General features: G+C 32.6%; 1 protein-coding gene across 2 annotated transcripts in view; it reads left to right on the forward strand.

The window, feature by feature from the left end:
* Positions 1 to 12,458, forward strand: part of LOC129234159 (sorbin and SH3 domain-containing protein 2-like) — a 121,856-nt gene extending 109,398 nt beyond the window's left edge. For both annotated transcript variants that reach the window (XM_054868072.1, XM_054868073.1), the window contains 6 exons: positions 3,582 to 3,699; positions 8,516 to 8,588; positions 9,782 to 9,857; positions 10,765 to 10,829; positions 11,644 to 11,811; positions 12,249 to 12,458. In XM_054868072.1, coding sequence (XP_054724047.1) covers positions 3,582 to 3,699; positions 8,516 to 8,588; positions 9,782 to 9,857; positions 10,765 to 10,829; positions 11,644 to 11,811; position 12,249 — 501 coding nt within the window. In that variant the 3' untranslated portion in view covers positions 12,250 to 12,458. The remainder of the gene's footprint in view (positions 1 to 3,581; positions 3,700 to 8,515; positions 8,589 to 9,781; positions 9,858 to 10,764; positions 10,830 to 11,643; positions 11,812 to 12,248) is intronic.
* Positions 12,459 to 20,015: the final 7,557 nt, after the last annotated feature.

A 20,015-nucleotide genomic window follows, 5' to 3' on the forward strand; every position in this document is an offset into this window, starting at 1 on the left:
AAAATTTGTGGATATTAATTACTTTAAATTTATAAACATTACATATTTCATACGATAGATGAATCCATTTAACTTGATTTTAAAATTAAGATAAATTCTCTAACTATTCAATAATATTTTAAGATTTATAAATACATTATAATGCTTTGATAAGATGTGATTTTGTTTTATGCTTTGCTTAAAGATAAGGTTTCCATTATCACGTACGTTTTTAGAGTAAAATATGTTGAACAATTACTTTTCTGAATTATATTAGTCATGGTGTATAAGAAAAACTCCAAATTTTTATTTTGTTCTAAACTAATTTTGGAGTAAAAGCAATAGAGTGAAAATCTGTTACACACACAGAAAGAGGGATCTATGTAGTTTTGCCTGTTGAAGTTAAGATAATATAATGCAGTGTAGTTAAATTTAGAGCAATACATTCTGAAAATGCAAAAATAATTTATAAAAGTAAATGCAACTGATTTTAATCAATGATTTTGTTAAAAGAAATCATTTGATTAAAATCAATTGATTTGAATCAATGATTTTTAAAAAAAATCACTTGACTTAAATCATGATTTTAATTACAATTTATATCAAGCTGATTCAAATCAACAAACCCTGGTTTATACATAGCAAGTTTTGAGCTGATCGGTCCGTAGCATTCCTAGTGTTTTGATTAAGTGAGTAGCACCACTATGAAGAGCTCTTAGTCTGATTTTCCTAGAGGAGCAAGGGCAAACTTTTGGTTTGATTTCATCTTCCAGCTTGTTTTTTTGCCAGTAATCACTCACATATGCCCTTGTGTTTGTGTATGAACAAATTTACCCTTGCTATCTTGACGTATGTGCAAAACTTTCAGTCTAATTTCCTGAGAAACATTTTGAGATTTGGCCTTTTTATCTCCCATGGTCTTAATATGAAAAGAGGGAGAAATGCAGGGTTCAAAATTTAGTTTTGAGACTTTACAGGACATTGAGCCATAGGAACGTAAAACACAAAATAGAATTCAAGCAAAAATTCAATTTCCTTTGGTCAACACAATTTCCAGCTTCGAACATGTATAGCGTATTTGGGAGATTTAAGGACATTATATGTAATACTAATTGCTTCAGGATTTATTGATGTTGTTCAGGTACAATCATTTTTATAAATTTGAGGTTTACTGGTATTTTATAGTATGATTGATAGATAAAAGGAAATTTTTTTAAAAGGTGTTAAAATATACTTCTCACTGAATTCTTATAATACATATTTAATAATATATTACAAAAGCAGAGCATGGTAAAGATGAAACAAAATATGTGCTCATACATAAAGTGTTGTAAAAACTGGTTATGTATTTCTAAAAGCTCTGAAAAATTGTATTTTGATTTTATGATTTTAGTTGAAAAGTGAGTGACTTACAACTTAAAATGCTGGAAGTATACCCTACTATAATATATTTTGAATATTGTTGAAACTCAATTTAATTGTTAATCTCTTATAAATCTATACCTAAAGATAATTTTAAATGGTCCCCCATAAAACATCACAAAAAAAAAAAAAAAAAAAAAAAAAATCAATGTAAGGAGGATAGCTATTTTGTAAAACTTTATGGGGTTCACAATTTCTTTATAAAATTACTGCCAATCGTAGCAAGTGAAATAGCACTTAAGTATCTAATTTACTTGCCCTTTATGTGAAATATATAAAAATCTTCTGTGCGGACGTTTGTCACCATAAGGCTTTTAAACGGTTGGACCGATTTTGATCAAATTTTTTGTGTGTAATTAAGTTGTGGCAAGCATGGTTTCGAAGTGCAATGGATCGAATCGGAAACGTTTTTGTTAATTAATTAATTAATTTAAACATTGGATGGTTATATCTCCCAAATGATCAATATTTATTTTAACCTATTGTTGAGCGAGAACTGAAATAAATATTTAACCCGTTGCCAAAGGACAATAAGAAAGCCAGCTCTGCTTTTTGTAAGGAAATTTCCTACTGTGATAATTATGTCAATTGAGAATAGATAAAGCGTAGAGAGAGAGAGTGAAGCCTTCATTTCTTGAAAACAACAATTTTAGGTCCCGTGATGTATTTTGAACTAAAGTACTGGAAGAAATTGGCTAACGTGTCTTCTTTCATCGTAGTTTAATCATGTGGTTGAATCGGTGCTTTAGGTTCTCCTAACCAAATGATCAGAAAATACTGTACCTAGCAATATTTAGGGGATATTTGATAACTGGTAATCTGGCACGGTCGTCTCATTTTTGGCGTAAATAATTTTATTTTGGTAACACTGCTGATTTATAGTAACCTTATGTGGATAGATGTTTCCGATCTCGTTATTTTGATTTGCAAAGAATAATACCTCTCGCGCAGGTGCTGGAGCCAAAAATTGACGCCAACAAAGAAAAATCACCAGATTCCTAATTATCGAAATATCCCCAATATTTGTTTCTCACCTCAAATCCATCTGAGTTTTGGCACCAATGGTAAGAACACTTTAAGGATTATCAAACTAATCAGTACATAATTAACGGAAAGATAGTGGAATATAAAGAAAAAAACAAATTTTATTTTAGTCCAACAGGGTAGCTCTGTACACAATATCAGTGCAGTGGAAGATTTTTATCTTTAGTGGAAAGAACAAATTAAGAAATATATGAAAATCATCCAAATACGCGAGGAAAGATAGCAAGGGAGACAAATGCTCATTGAGAGAGTGGATTTAAAAGTTTTCGTTCAAAAGATCGGACCACTAATCGGTCGGAGTTCGATTCGCTTTATGCTCGGCTGGATTACAGTAACGTGGTGGCTTGGCGACTTTGGCCATAAACAATTGAGTTACGTAATTATTCTTTTACATTTTAAAACTACTGTTAATGTAATTTATAGTATTTTTTTGTTTATTTGACGAAATATTTTAAATTGCAAATAATTGTTTTTGGTTTTTATGTAGTGTTTCGTCTTTTAGTTGAAGAACGTGTTTATTTTTCATCGGGAGGGGGGGGGGAGGATTTTCGCTAATTCAGGGAACTGTTTTTTTTAAAACGTTTTTTTAAACGATATCCTTTTGATTGTTTCATTCTTTTTCATATAGGGGACGTAGCAGTGGGATTTCCGGTTTGTTCTAGATGGGTAGTTAGTTTTTTACACTTAATATCTGAGGACGATTTTTATACTTTGAGTATGACTGAAGGAACAAACCATACAATCTATGAAGATCTTTAACGGTACGTGAGAAAAAATAGTTAATAAAACAACTGCTCAGTAGGCATTCGATAAATCAAGTTGTAATAAATACACGCATTCTGACACCAAGCAAACACTTGATAGTTTATTGAACTATTTTAACTTTTCTATTTACAAAGTTTGTACGGAACAACGTCTGTCGGGTCCTCTAGTGTGAAATATTTTTTTTAAGACCTTCATTATCATGTTGTACAACATGGTAATTTAAAACATTTCAATGTTTTTAAAAATATTTTTCATATTGTTTAATCTAATATCAACTATAATGAAGTATCAATGTTCACATTGCAAATATATACTGAAACTGAATGAATCCAGTTATTTGCAATATTTTTCTTTTTGTTTCCTTCTCACAGGGTGAAACACTGGCTTTGCTAAGAAGAGTAGATAACAATTGGTTTGAAGCTCGTTTGAATAATAAGAAGGGTATCATACCTGCATCGTATATACAAGTCTTACAGCAACCTGAAAAGTGTAAGCTAGGTTTTAATCTCTATTGCAATCATTTTGTCGTTTCCTGCTTTTGTATAAGCCTTTTTCAATGGTTATGAGGCTATATTTGTTGCAAATTAGTTTTTTACTTCCTTTTACAAAAAAGGGAGTATTGTATTCAAGAAAAACATTTCACTCAAAAATCGACCTTAATTTCCATTTTACTCACCCCTGATTGAATGTTGAGTTTTTTTCGACTCTACCACACATGGATAAGTGCCTAAGAATGTATAGACATGCGAAATATCCATTTTCAGGATTCCCAATTTAATTAAACGAGCTTTCTCGTGACGTCTGTATGTATGTATGTATGTGTGTATTGATATACGTATGTGCATATGTATGTCACATAACTCAAGAACGGTATGTCTTAGAAGGTTGAAATTTGGTAGGTATACTCCTAGTAGGGTCTAGTTGCGTGATCTCCCCTTTTGCATTCGGGTGTTTCTAAAGGAGTCTTTTGCCCCTTTTTGGGGGGAAATCATTGTTAATTTCGATGTAAACTCAAGTCGTGTTATAATTTGGTGCACACTTAGCGATTTATCGCCAGTGTTTTTTTCGTCAAGTTTTGTGGCCAACTTCGTGACAAATTTAGTGTTTTTTTTTTTTTTTTTTAAATCTGATTTCAATGTGGCCAATGTTGGTGATATTTAGAGAGTAAACTATTGAATCACATTAAAATTGGCAGTAAATGGGGAAATGACATTAAAGTGGAGTAAAAGGATGTCATCACATCAGCTCGTTTAAGACTTTTCCTATCACTCTTTGCAGGTCTTATTTTGTTAGCTACTTGGAAAAAAAAACATATTACCAGGAATTGATTTCTTTAGCTCAATTTGTTATTTATTAAGACTTAACCAGGCCTGTGAGTTTTAGTTCAAGTTTGCTTATTATTATTATTTTTAAATCTCAAATTTTGCATAAAACATCTTTTAAATCGCCGTCAGGAGTTTCATTTGGAAAAGTCATTATGAAAATTTTTTATGCAATGCAAAAAGTTACTATAACTCAAGTTTTTAGAAGATTTTTTAAAGTACTAAATTTATGCACAGGGTTTTATTTTGCATTTGCTGCATAATGTATGCATAACAGCATAATAAAGTACTATTTAACTTAGTTTATTTTAATATTAATGATTTGAATTTTAGGGTGGTTGTTGATAAATTATGTACATAGATATCGCCTGTATAGTACTATTTTAATAAAATCTATTAAAAAACTGAATTCTAAGTAATAAAAAAAATATATAATGCTGTTTGAAAAAATTAAAATACTGAATTGTTTATTTTGGTTTAAAATCCAACTGTGCAAAGCTTACAAAATTCATTGATAATTTTAATTGTATCTTGAAATATTTTCTACTCACACATATATTTGTTTTATATATGTTTAAAGTAAAGGGTTTAAACATCTCTTGATGCACTAATGACCTTATGAAATAACATATGTTTTTTTTAGATTCGTCAAATGTTTTTCTTCTTTTTTTTAGCCTACTTTCTCAGTATAAGTCAGAAAAACAAGAAAAAAAAGCATGAAAGATGGCTTAATGCATCGTAAAAACATTGCGAGAAACAAAGAAAAAGTCAAAAATAAATAAAATAGTTAGGTAAATATCGAAAAATTAAAAATTGGAAAGTAGGGTATTAAAATGGGGAAAAATGTGTCTGTTGGTCTTTTGTCTGACTGCCTCCTCACCCATAACTGAGTGAGTAGTCCCAAATGGAACCATCTTTTTTGTTCGAAAGATTTTGGCGAGGACACCCTTATTCCCATATTTCATTTTTTTGATTTGAGCAATTTTTCTTTCAATTTTGAACAATTCAAAAAACTTAACACTAGCACCTACGGGGAAATTCAAGGCAAATATAAATCCCAAACTTAGTGGCGAATTTGCTTCAAGCAAACTTTGTTAGAAAAAGTTCTTGATGAAGAACATGTATAGAAAATATCTTTCGGATTTGAACAATTTTCTGTTCAATTTTGAACACTTCAAATCACTTAATATTGGCGCCTATTGCGAAACTAAAAGTCAATATAAACACCAAACTTAAAGGCTGATTTACTTCCAACAAATTTTGTTAGGAAATAGCTCTTGATGACCAACTCCGAACTCCGAATCCTAGTATTTTAGGGAAGTCGGCTCCGCATACCGACTCCTGTTCCCAAAAATTATTTGGACTCTGACTCCACAACTCCCGACTGACTCCGTAGGTTTGGCGTAAAATGAGGACACAAAGGGGAAATGACAGACTCCTACTCTTGGAATTTTAAAGTCTTTGAATCCGACTCCCTTTATCCCAAAGTTAGTTCAACTCTGGCTCCGTAAACGTTGGCAGAGTTGCAGACTTTAGGGAACAATGACCTACTCTGAGTCTTTGAATTATGAACTTTCCACTCCCAAATCCTTGACTCTTTTATACCAAAATGAGATCGACTCTGACTCTGCAACCTTGTTTTTTACTTCTAAATAATTATTACTGATATGATTTGTTTTTATTTTCACGCTAAAGTTTTAATTTATGTATTCAGTGTTAGGAAAAGAAATTCAGAGTCCTGTATATTTCTACATAAAGATATGAGCAGACATTTTTTTTCATAGTGAAAATTATTTCTTTAAGTTGATATTTTGTTGTTTTTTATTTATTTTGATACATTTATTTAATTTTTTTTTTCGGCAGCGAGGGGGGGGGGGGGGCGGAACGAAAGATATATATATATATATATTTTGACATAGTGTATTTATTTTAATTAGCTTATTATTTTTCATTTTGTTCTTTCTGAAAATGATTAAAGATTTTTTAATGGAAAAAATGTATTAGGTATTTTGTTTAAAAGGTGCTACTCCTCTATCTGTTCATTTATTAATTTTTATGTGTCTATTTCTTTAGATGAGCGAGGCGCATTTTATTTCTAGAAATTGGCTTAAACTGCAAATATGTTAGAAATAATTTGCAAGTTTAGCTAATTTTGAGAATGTTGATCAGATACTAGAAAGTTGATATTGATATTCGGGAAAGTTGACTCGTTTAGTTCTAGATGAAACTTCTTGTTAAGTTTTGAATATATTTTTCCCCTAAAAAATGTTTTTTGTGATTCCATCTTTTAAGCAAATATAAGATGAGCTCATTGGGTTCTCTTTGATAAGCTATTGATTCAGTAACTAGGTGCAAGTTCTCAATTTTTCTAAACAATCAAATTCTAATTTAACAACTTTGAACAATATATTAAACTAGTGATTTGTATCTTTGTCATATTTCTGCCTTGTGGTCTGTCCCCTGAACCTGTCCGTGTGTGTTATGTAATCTGTAAAGTTCAGTTCATTTTGCCTAACAGATGAAGTTTTCTACTTTATTACATACAAGTTTTTGCCATTGATGTCATTTTAGGAGTTAGTTTAAAATAAACTAGTATGTTGTGGCCATCACGAAACTTTCTTCTATATTTTTCTTTTTTTTCTGATAAAACTCAACAAAAACAAAATGACACATGCAAAAACTTGACGACCATCCCAATGTCTGAATTATTGCAAAAGTAAAGCAAAGAGCGAAAATTGAAAGTTATTTTAAAAGCCTTGCTTGAATTAATTACAAATATTTTATTTGTTAACAAACATAAGATGGCAACAGTTAAAAATTTTAAATCATTGAGATAATATTTCCGGCCATTTGAATACAATTAAAATCACGAGAAATACGCAGACGACAATCTATTAAGATTTATCTTTCTTATTGTTGCATTAATAAAAATATTTTTATTCGCAAAAAAAAAAAAAAAAAAAAAAAAAAAAATCAACACCTCTTAGAGCGATCGGCGTCAAAATTGAACCAAAGCCTGTTTACAAATGGATTCACATATATTCCAAATTTCAACCAGAACGTAGCAATACTTCTTGAGATAGGGCACTCAAAATGGAAAAAAAGAACGGGTGATTGCGCTACCCCCTTTTTAGCTGTTGACACAAAAATAAAATCAGTTCTTATACCCACTAAGGGCTACTTGCCGATAAATTTTTCTTTCATTCCGTTCATTATTTCTTGAGATACAGCAGTCACAATTGACGACAAAAAACGTTCTATAGCTCAACCCCCGTTTGAGTTATTGACACCAAAATTGAATCAGCACCTGTTTCTGTTACTGGCAACATATGGACCAAATTTTGTTTGATTCCGCCAGTTACTTCCTGAGGAATAGCAAGCACGCGTAACTCGAAAAACGTCCCATTGCTCCACCCCCCTTGGAGAAATTCGCGCCAAAAACCAATGGGCACAAGTTCACATAGTGGCACATATGTGTACCAAGTTTCGTTCGATTTCATGCGGTAGTTTTTGCTGTAGAGCGGCCACAAAAAACTGGTCACACACAGACGTGATACACACACACATACACACACACATACAGACAGACAGACATTTTCCAAAAATAGTCGAAATGGACTCAGCACACCTCAAAACGTTCGAATCAGTCAAAATTCGAAATTCGAAAATTTGCACGAATCCAATACTTTCTTCTATGTATTAGATATAGAAGAAAGTAAAAAGGCAGGTTTAAAAAAAAAAATTATGTATTAGAAATTGCTATGATCTAACTTTATTAATGGTTAAGAAGTAGAACCCCCCCCCCCATGTTAGTTGCATTAAGTAGTGAATCATGCCACTGATATACATCTCTTTGTTTGTGTACGTGTATTATGTTGGGAGTTCAGATACATAAAATTTTGATTTCTGATGAAAGTCTTATAATACGCTTAAAAGTTTTTATGTTTTAATTAATTAATTTTCTTCTTTCTTTTTGGGTATAGCTTTTGAATCTCCTACTTTAAGTCCTACTTCTGGATTAAGCTCACCAATAGGAAAAACTTACAGTCCTGCAAGGTAAGTCGTCATACATGCATTGTTTCCAAACATATCATGAACCTGCTGACGATGCAGACAAAGTCCTGCATGCTTCAAACCAGGAAAAAAATTATTGGGGAGACCACATGACTTTCTTGTATTAATGTTTCAAAATTATTATTTTTAACTGATACCTATTATAGTTTTTATCTTCCACGTCAGAGAAATTGAGGTCAAAAATTCAAATTTTCAGAAGCTTGAGCTCAATGTTAAATTTTTCTTGCAAATATATTTGAAGGAAACCAAATATGTAATGTTAAAAATTATTGTAGTTTGCATTCATATGTTAATTGTAAAATTATTTTTTGTAAGAATGCTAGTGTGAAAAAGTTACTATGGAAGTCAATGTTTTGAAGATGCGAATGTCGGTTTTGTTGTTTAATAATTGAAAAAGAGAGAAAGATTGCCATTGAAATCTGAATGCCCAAATGTTTTCATATAGCAAAATTTCTATACCTGCATACAATAAAGTAATAAAAGTGTTCGAAGACGCTTGTGTCGGCAACACTTGCTAAGTGGCTCAAAATGTCAATTTTGAAAGCTGGAAACCGGTTCAATGATTCAAACGATGATTAAAGTGACATCTCGGAACAGCTCATTGTAACCAAAAAAGATGTAGTTGTATTTGATATTTTTCAAGATATATGGCCTATATGTAGATTTTCTGATGAATAAAAATTTTTTAGTTAAAGCTTGATGTACTGTTGAATGAAATTCAATAATTATGTATAAATTTTTTTTTTTGAATACAATGCATTGTATAATTTCAATGATTAGATCCTTATCTAATTAAATATTCATTCAATTCAACCCACTGACTAATGTTCTGTGTGCATTTAATTGAAAAATATAGAATTTGGTTTCTAATCATTCCTAAAGGCACAACTATTTTTCAACGATAAACTACTCCTGAATTTTAATATTTGATGAAAATTACTCATGAATTTCATTTGAATTTAACAAGTTCTTGGTGTGCTTGAGAATGAGATAAGTTTACATGCATTTTGTTCCTTAAAAATGTTGTAGAGTTTCATTAAAGTCTTTAATTTTCATTTTGAAAATGATGTGAAGTATCTGCTAATTTAGATCTTGTTATATAGCAATAATATTTTTCATGTGAATTTTTCAAAGAAATTCTTTTGTAAAATGATTTTTTGAAATCTCTTTTACAGGATAACTGCAGAACTAGATAGATTATCTAAGCACAGCTCAAATTCAGTATCTCCTCATTCTGCAAGTCCGGTGAATGTTAGTATTGTTTCTAAAGTTTTGAATTTAATGATTTAAATTTTTTTTTCAATTTTTTTTCTTAAAAATGCAAAAATTTGGTATCGTATATAGTTTTATTTCCTTATTTTATTTTTATCGATACTTAACTCTTCCTTTATTTCATTTGATTATGAATTTTTATTTTAAAAAATAAATGTAATAAATGCTGAGACTGGGGCACCTTTTTTTCTGGTTGCCTCTTTTTGGCACTTTTGATTTAGTTCAGAAGCTTTAGATTGAAAAAAATTTTGATTTTGGGGGCTATGAAAATTTCCGTTAACAGCTAGTTTTTAGCTGTGTTGAGCAACCACTAACTGTATTGAACCACAATTTTTGATAATGCTAATTTCATTGCAATTCCTTGGTGCACTTTTGCATTATTCTTGAAGGCAGTGCAAACAGCTTTGAATCTAGTTGTAATTGTTTATTATTTTTATCCTTTATACTTTAAAAATTATATATACTGTATACTTTAAATTTTTTTCTTAAATAACATCTATTGTTTTTTTTTTTTTTTTTTGCTTAATAAAACATAAATTAAGATCAAAAATTTGTTCATGATGCGGTGCTTAATTCTTTTATTATTGGATTCATTACATTGGATTGTCTATCTTTTCATGTATGTATACAATGTGTAATAAGTATATTCATTCAGGTTTTCTGAAGCAAGTTTTTAATTTTTTGACTTCAAATTATTGGAAGCCTGTTGTCCATTTAAATACTTCTTAAAGATGCTATTTCTCTCTTAATGTTTGGTTTTAATCAATGGCTTTTTTTTTAAAGCAGAAATTTAAATTGCTAGATTCAACTAATTTAAATCAAGGGCAACATTACACAATTTTGACTATATAAAAATACTTCAAACTTTCTTCTTTCTCTTTACCAGAGGAATGAACGAGAGAGGTTGCTAAACCATAACATAAGGAGCAGCAATTTAATTGAACCAGTTATGTGAGTATTTTTTTCAGCTTCATTTGGAAGTTTTGTAGTTTAATTTTCAATTACTGTATGTGTTTTGTATACTCAGAATTCGGAAAGAGGAATCAAAGTGCACAAATGAGTTTTTTCAGAATATTTTTTTTATTTTCAATTTTTTTACAAATTTGAAAGACAATAAAGTAAGTAATGAAGTTTTAACTAGTAATGGCATTTATTACTAAAGGACCATTTAAATTTTTGTTAGCATTCAACTTAAAACTATATAGAATGGACATTATGGAAAATATTTTGGGAATTTCATTATTAGTACTTTGTGAAAGAGACTGATTGGTGTATTTTTTTCTATTGTTGGATAGGAGTTTATCGTTTGGCTTTTAGCTACTATTAGTTAATTTATTTTGTGATTTATTGTTAAGAACTATCTTTTGAAGCATTTTAAAATTTTATGGATAGTTAGGATAGGTTGAAAGAACTATAAATACAAAAGGATATTATGTCGTTAGAAAAATGGTTTTTTGTAAGTTATTAAACTTAGATTTGAGTAAGTTGTCTAGCAGGGCATTTCTGTGAAACACAAGAACCATTCTTTTGTTCTATGTTTTCAAAAGTTTTGTCTATACATAAGCCTTTTGTTTATTTGATGTTTCTCTTTCTGTTTTAAACTTTTTGAAGCATTCATATTATTTTTTACTTCTTTTTCTTTCATCCTTATGAAAGTGAGAACTTTTATGTTTAATAATCTTGCTTTATTTTGGCACTGAAATTTTACTGCCTGTCATTGTCTGCTTTTTTCAATCATTCACCTCACGTTATGATTTACATTTAGGTATCGAGCAATGTACAGTTATAATCCCCAAAACTCTGATGAGCTAGAGCTTCAGGAAGGAGACATGGTATGTGTTGTAGAAGTATGTGATGATGGCTGGTATGTGGGAACATCTGCTAGAACAGGAGTGTTTGGAATATTTCCTGGAAATTATGTGGAAAAAGCTTAGTAAGTGCTTGATTGATTTGATTATTTATTTCTTGCTAACTTTTAGCCCTTTCCCTCTTTTTAATTCTATAAAATGTTAGTTATTATTGTTTTATGAATTGAATAAGACGTCTCTGTGACAAGAGCATATTGACTTTCTCGAAAATTTGGCACTCAATAACCCGACTGAGTTTTGAAACTTGGCTGTACACATGGGCCAAAAAACTGGCAGGAGTTTTGTGCAGAAATGCGTTTTAATCTATTTCTAATAATCCAGTATTTTATCCACATTTAAGTCTACATTTGGCCGAGTGTTTGGTATTATTACAGTTTTATGAAAGTGATGTGTAAATGTAAAATGTGACGAGTAGAGATATTTATAAATGCAAGACTCTTTTATTTTCAAAAATATTGATAATGACCTCTATTTGTTTTAATTGTTCCTTTTTTATTTTTAGGATATTTTCCTCGTGCCTCCCTATGTGATAGTTTTGCGGCCTTTGGAAAAGCAATTACCAAAAGCTTTCAAGATTTTATGCTTTTATATTCAAATGATATTTACTAATTATAGAGACAGATGTATATATATTGTTAATTATTGAATAAAAATCACAACATGTGTAGCTTTTTATATTCCAAGTAAAAATAATAAAACTATATTTAAAATAGCTTTTCGTGCATGTATTTGTTTCATTATTTTTTAAAACGTAAAATTTTGCTGCAAGTTGTAGGAAAAATCCCTATGTGAATTCACATTTTGTAATGGCCAATGACTCTTAATTAGGACTGGGTGATATCACAATTTTAATACCGCGATAAATCGTTCTCCAAATATTGATAGTTTTGATATATCGATATATTCTTGGGGGGGGGGGGCAAAGGTTATAGTTCAGAGCATATTATATCAAAAAACAACAAAAAACATTTCCAAACATAGTAAATACAATTAATTCTCAAATTCAAAACTTTTCTGTAGGGGGGGGGGAGGGGGGCGTGCAAATAGTATAGCTCAATGCATGACAAAAGTGCTTTGCAACAAAATAGTTTTAAATATTCAATTCAATATTTTCTTTAAATCTTTCAATTTGAGCAGTCTCAATAATTTGAATGTACTTTGAACTATATTTCGTATTGAATTCTTAAATAGTTTATTTTTAGTCATTTAATAGCCTTACTTTAAGACTTTTTACTTCTTAGTTGAGCATTATAAAGTAAAATACTAATAATAAATCTTTAAAGAATGCAGCTATAAATTTTGGAAACTATCACACCATACACCCATTAAGCATACAGAACTGTGAAACTTTAATTTATATGTCACTAGCTGCATTACCCGACGTTGCACGGTCTACCTCGAAAATAAAAGTTTTTTTTAGTGACGCATGTTTAACAATCAGTTTTAAAAAAGAAGGGAAAAAATAGCACAAATGTCAATGTGTCAAAAGCACAATTTTATGAATCAAAATTTAAAATTATACATCATTGGGGTGCCCACCCCCATAAGAGCAAAGGCGCAGCTCCCTAATTATCGTAAAGACCCCTCAAAACATTGCGCCCTAAAACTTTCAATGGCACAGTCTGCGCCATGAAAAGGGAGCCCCTAAGCGAGCACCCCTGCTTCTGGTATGACTTCTGTGAAGAAAGAGAAATTTCTTACAGTTTATATTTGGATGTGACTCAGTAACTGTCTGAAGAGGTCCGCAACGAAAGGCTATAGCTTTTGAGCAGAGAAAAAAGAATTTTTAAAGTTATTTTGATATACTGTGCCATAATCTGTTACGAGATGCAGCATTAATTACGAGTGGGGATTATTTTGTTTTAGCAAGACAATGCATCATTACAGATTTTTCAAACTTCGAAGTCATGGATTAATGTTAATTTAATGAAAATATTTCACTGGCCAGCCAGAAGACCCGACTCATTAATCCAATAGAAAATTTGTGGGATATTCTGGTGCACAAAGCATACAAAAATGGTATTCAATACCGAAGCAAGCAAAAACTCATTTCCTCCACCCAAAAAAAAAAAAAAATTCTCGATTAAAATTACCAAGAATGTTCTTCAAATTCTAAGACGCTAAGACTAATAAAAGTGATTGAGAGCAAGAGATAATTTTTTAATTATTAGTGTGTGCTTCAAAGCAAAATATTCACTCTCCTTATAATTTTTTCCATTCTTAAAAATCACATTCTATGTTAATTATGACAAAGCATTCAAATTTTGCGTTTTAAAATCCTAAATAATGCATACTATCACATCACCACTTGCATTTTTAATTCAATGTTCGCCTTAAGTTTATCTTGTTTAACTTTCACCTTTGACTGATACTAATTTTGAGGGCTTTCGATTCTGTCCTAAAACTTTCGAATGAGTACTTAACTTTTTTCAATTTATTTATTCCTTTTTTTTTCCGCCAGAGATAAGTTTTTTATTCCTTTTCAAAAAGATTTCCTTTCATAAGTCTTTCCAACTCCAATGGTCGATTTGGAATGGAGAGCGACGTCCTTCTCAAGTAGTTTAAAAATATATATATTCGTGTAAAACCAATGAAAGTTTTGCATTTCAATAATTTCTTTTACTTGAACGATAGACAACATTCATCTGAGAACGCACTCTTTATACTCTGCCAGTCTATCATTGATGACTTACAGTCCAAACCACGTAAAAAAACTGTTCGTAGTTTTTCTCGACATGACCTCAGCCTTTGACACTATTTGGAGAGGGAAGCTAATACAGATTGCTCATGAAGTGGGTATCCAGGGAAATGCCTTAATCTGGATATCGGGCTTCCTCAAAAATAGAAAAATTAAAGCGCGTTTAAACGGAGTCTACTCGAGCGTAAAAAATGGCTTGGGGTGGTGTACCACAGGGTTCTGTCCTTAGCCCACTGTTGTTCCTCATCTATGTAAATAACATCCACATGCACCTTGAGGAAGATACAAAGGTGGTTTATTATGCCGACCGCATTGCCATTTGGCATACTGACACGTGCTTTGAGCGGTCTGAAAAAGCTCTAAATTGCTCCTTGAAAGGAATTTCGGAGTGGTCAAACTCCCGAAAGTTGAAATTCAACCCACAGAAAACATCGTACAGCATTCTCTCAACTGACAGAAAACAGTTATCTATTCTCTTCAAACTTATCTCTACAATCTGTCCTTAAAAAAGACAGAAAGCCCTGTTTATTTGGGAATTACTCTAGATGCTGAACTACGGTTCACTGAAAAAATTAAGAAATGTGCCAACAAATCACTCAAAAAAATTCAGAATCTTAAAAAGCCTAATATGACACAAACTGGGGAGCATGCCCTTAAACCTTAAAAACTATCTACACCACACTGATTCCGCCAGTTATGGAGTATGCTTCAGCCATCTGGTCGCATTCCTCGACTTCGGCACTTTAGAAGATTGATAAAATAGAGGCTAAAGCCACAAAGACTGCTGTTGCTAACTGGTGCTGTTTCTTCCACAGATAACATTAAATCACAACAAGAATGTGGACTACAATTACTTGATGACAGAAGAAAATGTAGTGTCATTAGCGTTACGAACAACATCAGAAGTCGGGGTGAAGAACATATTAGCAAACAAACCTTTTTGAAATGGGAAAAACACACCAGACTTACGCGATCCTCCACATTACACTATAACCTAATCTGGGGGTGCTAGACCAGGGATTGCTCGGTTTCTAGTCTGGTTCAAAAAATCAGAGCTGCCTTCAGGGTCCCATCCAACTGGTTAAGCCACAAATATAGTGGTACGGTGGACCTTCAGTGAAGAGTGTACTATGACCTTGTGGCGATGTATCCCACACTCTCCAGAATATCTGCACTCCTTCATATAATCGCGCTGCGAGCGCAGAGTAAAACAACTACTAAATACTTCTTCTCGGCGAATGGAATGTTGTTGTGCGTTTTATAAACGAAGTCACACGGAATCTTCCTTTTGTGTACGCATTCGTGGACGACATTTTGGTCGCTTCCCGATCACTGGCAGAGCATGTAGAACACCTGAAAATTTTATTTGAAAGATTGCAACATTATGGTCTAAGTCTAAAAGCATCCAAATGCACTTTTGGTGTTCCCTCTATTGAATTTTTAGGATTTAAGGTTTCAGAATTTGGTATTGAGCCTCTCATAGAACGCGTTGATTGCATTTTGAATTTTCCAAAACCAACTACTATCACGCAATTAAGACGATTTCTTGGTTTATTCAACTTTTATAGACGTTTCATCCCCAAAGTAGCTCAAATACTTGCCCCTATAAATAACTTTTTAGAAGGTGTCAGGAATAGTAAGAAATCTAAACGTACTACGCAAACCAAACCTGAAGAACTTCTTCAATGGACTGAGGCGACTGAGCAATCATTTTCTAACGCTAAAAATGCTTTGGCTACATCAACTCTTCTTCGACATCCTATTCCAGGTGCGAAATTGTGTTTGGACTGACGCTAGTGATGTTTCTATTGGTGGTTCTCTTATGCAACTTAACCGAAACCATTGGGAACCAATCGCATTTTTATCAGTCAAACTTTCAAAAAGTCAAAAAAATTGATCTGCATATGACAGAGAACTCTTGGCAATCTACACATCTATCAAACGGTTCAGGCATATGCTTGAAGGTCGTGAATTCATCATATTCACTGATCAAAAGCCTCTGGAATACGCCTTCAAAACAGAAGCCAGACAAATGTTCCCCTAGACAACTCCGTCACTTGGATTACATTTCACAATTTTCGACCGACATTCGACACAAAAAAAGAGCCGATAACTGTGTAGCAGATCTCGAATAGAAATCGACACAATATCTGCCCCTATTTTAAATTTTGAAGAATTCTCTCTAGCCCAGGAAAAAGATCCAGAAATGCAAGCACTACTTTCGAACAGCTCTTCACTTAGACTGGAGAAGAAATTTTTCCCAATCGCAAATTTGGAGCTTTACTGCGACATGTCAACTGGCCAATCTCGACCGTTTGTTCCCAAGACATATCGCAACGTCATCTTTCAGCAACTTCATGGACTCTCCCATCCCGGTATTTCTACAACCACAAAATTGATCACCTCGCGCTATGTTTGGCCCGGTATACGCAAGGATGTTAAAAGGCTTGTTCGTTCCTGTGAACCTTGCCAAAGATCCAAAATTCAGCGTCACACCAAAACCCCACTTGGTACATTTGCCTTGCCAGATTCTCGATTTTCTCATTTACATTTAGACCTCGTAGGTCCTCTTTCACCATCCAATGGCAACACTTACTGCCTAACAATAATTGATCGCTTCACTAGATGGCCGTAAGCTATCCCTATTCCGAACATCACAGCGGAAACCGTCTGCAAAGCTTTATTCGATGTTTGGATATCCCGCTTAACATCATTACGGCGGATCAAGGCAGGCAATTGGAATCATCTCTCTTCAGACAACTCACCTTTTTACTTGGTACAAATCGCATCCACTCTACAGCATACCATCCAATTTCAAATGGACTCTTTGAACGTTTTCATCGCCAGTTAAAATGTGCGATAAAAGCCCATGAGAATGCTAATTGGGCGGAAGTTCTTCCCATTACCCTCCTCGGTATACGATCAGCCTTTAAAGCTGATTTACAAGCTTCATGTGTCGAACTGGTATATGGCAAAACGCTGACATTGCCAGCAGATATGTTTAATGCTGTGGATCACAAACAAGGCTATGATACCTCCTTTGTAGCTCAACTGAAGGAAAGAATGCGGACTCTCAACCCCGTCGTAGTTGCACGACATGGGAAAAGTCCAGTTTTCGTTCATCCTTCCCTCAAAACGTGCACTCACATTTCCTTAAGAATTGATTCAACTCAACCACCTCTGAGTCAACCTTACACTGATCCACACAAAGTTCTGCACAGAACTGAAAAAAACCATTACAATCGACTTAAAAGGAAAGAAGTCAACTGTCTCTTTAGATCGTGTAAAACCTGCTTCCCTTTTACGTGAGGATATTGTCACTACTCAACAACTGCCAAGTGAAGTGACACAACCAGCAGAGCCAACTTCTGCTGAACATTCAACAGTACCGGAAAATTTTTTGAAGTTACCTACCTGTACAACAAAATCTGGCCGTCGTGTACATTTTACGTAAAAATACACGGACTTTGTGTAACTGTGTGTTTCAAATTTCTTTTCATTTTGTACATAGTCAATTGTAATCTAAAATTTTTCTGCATTACCCATTTACATTGAATTACTTTTTATGTTGGATATTTATATATATTTTTATTGTAATTTTGTTTATCGTTCATCTTGTTCACTGGAGGGATACTCTGGCGATGTATCCCACACTCTCCAGAATATCTGCCCTCCTTCATGTAATCGCGCTGCGAGCGCACAGTAAAACAACTACTAAATACTTCTCGGCGAATGGAATGTTGTTGTGTTTACGGTTCCGACTGACGAGCGTCACGGAACGGTTTGTTTTCGCTGTATTGTTATTGAAATAGTAAAGTTTATTTTTATAACTGGTGATATTTAATCAAGCCTCAGCACACACGCAGCCCACTGCAACCTAATGGTCAGGCAGCAAACTGGATTTGAGCATAACGCATCTGATATTTTGCAAGAACTAATTTTGTTTTCAACTCTTCCGGAAAACACAAAAATACTAACTCACCTTTTAAAACCATGTTCTAAAAGATAAGCTAGTGAGGCTATTAAAACAAAAGGTGACAAAACCATTGCCTCATACTCAAGAGAAAACTTTGTCTTTGCCTTCATTGATGGATCCTCGGATAAAGCTCTTAACCAACGGAAGAGCTGATGTCAAATTTACCTTCTCTCACAGCGGAAGCACAAAGCATTTTAAGTTCGGTGGAGGCAAAGTAGCTTCGAACAACACTTGCGAACTCATCACCATCCTTAATGCCCAAAAAGAGTAGATAAAACTTGAAGAAAATGAGAGAGCCAAAGGGTTAATCATATTCAGTGACTGTAAGACTGCTCTTCAAGCATTTCAAAAGGGTTCTTCAAGTCTAATAATTGACATTCACAGAACACTTCATAAAATTTCCCATTTGAAGAAACAGTGCATCATGCAATGGCTTCCTGCGCATGTTGGCATTGCTGAAAACGAAATAGCGGATACCTTGGCAAAAGAAGCAAGACCAAATTTCAGAAATCAGTACCAATAGAACCAGGGTTGGCAAAAACCCGGGTTTTTTTAAAAAAGCCCATGGACCCAGGGTTTTTTTGGGTTTTTTTAAATAAAACCCAAAAAAACCCAACTAAAGCTGGGTTTTTTAAAAGAAATGTGGGTTTTTTTTGTCTTTTTTTAGGGGAAAGGTGGGGTACTCGTAGCATATTGTAGCATAAGTATATGGACAAAGCACAAAAATTGTCTTGATAAAAAAGCTGGAAAATTCAGCGTTTTCTGAAGAAAGGTATAAAAGACGACAAAATTCAAGAATGGTGAAGTTTCAGATTTTTTTAGTTTCCATGATTACTAACATTTAAAGCAAAGTTACTTCTTGAGTGATAAAACCTATTGTTTATTTGTTCGTTTTTAATTTCGACATTTTTTTTTGTATTTTACTTTATTGTATTTCATTTTGTTATGCAAAACTACTGTAGAACCTCAAGTAGTTTAAATCCCTTTTTACTGAATTCCAGCTTAATCAAGACATTTCTTTGAATTTTATGTTGCCTGTTTTTCTATTTCTGTGTACGGAGTAAGAAATATTAAACTTTTTCGTAAGATAATGAAAATACTGTACATGTTATTCCGTTTTCTGTCCGACCATTTGTAAAACCTGTTAATTTCTAAAAAATATACCTTGTTTATTCGAGTTTTGTGACGTGTTGGTTTGCAGAAAATAATTCACATAAGAGCCTTTTAGCTAAAGTAGTAAGTATCCTTTGTACAATCTGCAAATATTGAGAAAATCTGACGTGACAGGACTTAGTCAAGATAATTTGAGTACCTTATTGACCAGTTGAAGGAAAAAAGTTAAATATATTTATTTAAAATCTTTGAAGCATTTTTTAATGCCCTTAAGAGTTAAGAAATACTATTAAAGTTCAAAATTCATTTTTTATGTCCATTGCCTATTGTGAAGAAGAAATAAAAAAGAAGTTTAAATTGTAAAAGTATTTAAATTAATTATTTTTTTAAAAAAAATTCTCAGAAAATTTTAAAAAACCCAAAAGTGGGCTAAATAATGGGTTTTTTTAAATGGGTTTTTTCAAAAAAACCCATTGGGTCCA

This window comes from Uloborus diversus, chromosome 1 (genome assembly GCF_026930045.1).
Source record: "Uloborus diversus isolate 005 chromosome 1, Udiv.v.3.1, whole genome shotgun sequence".
NCBI classification, from domain to species: Eukaryota; Metazoa; Arthropoda; class Arachnida; order Araneae; family Uloboridae; genus Uloborus; species Uloborus diversus.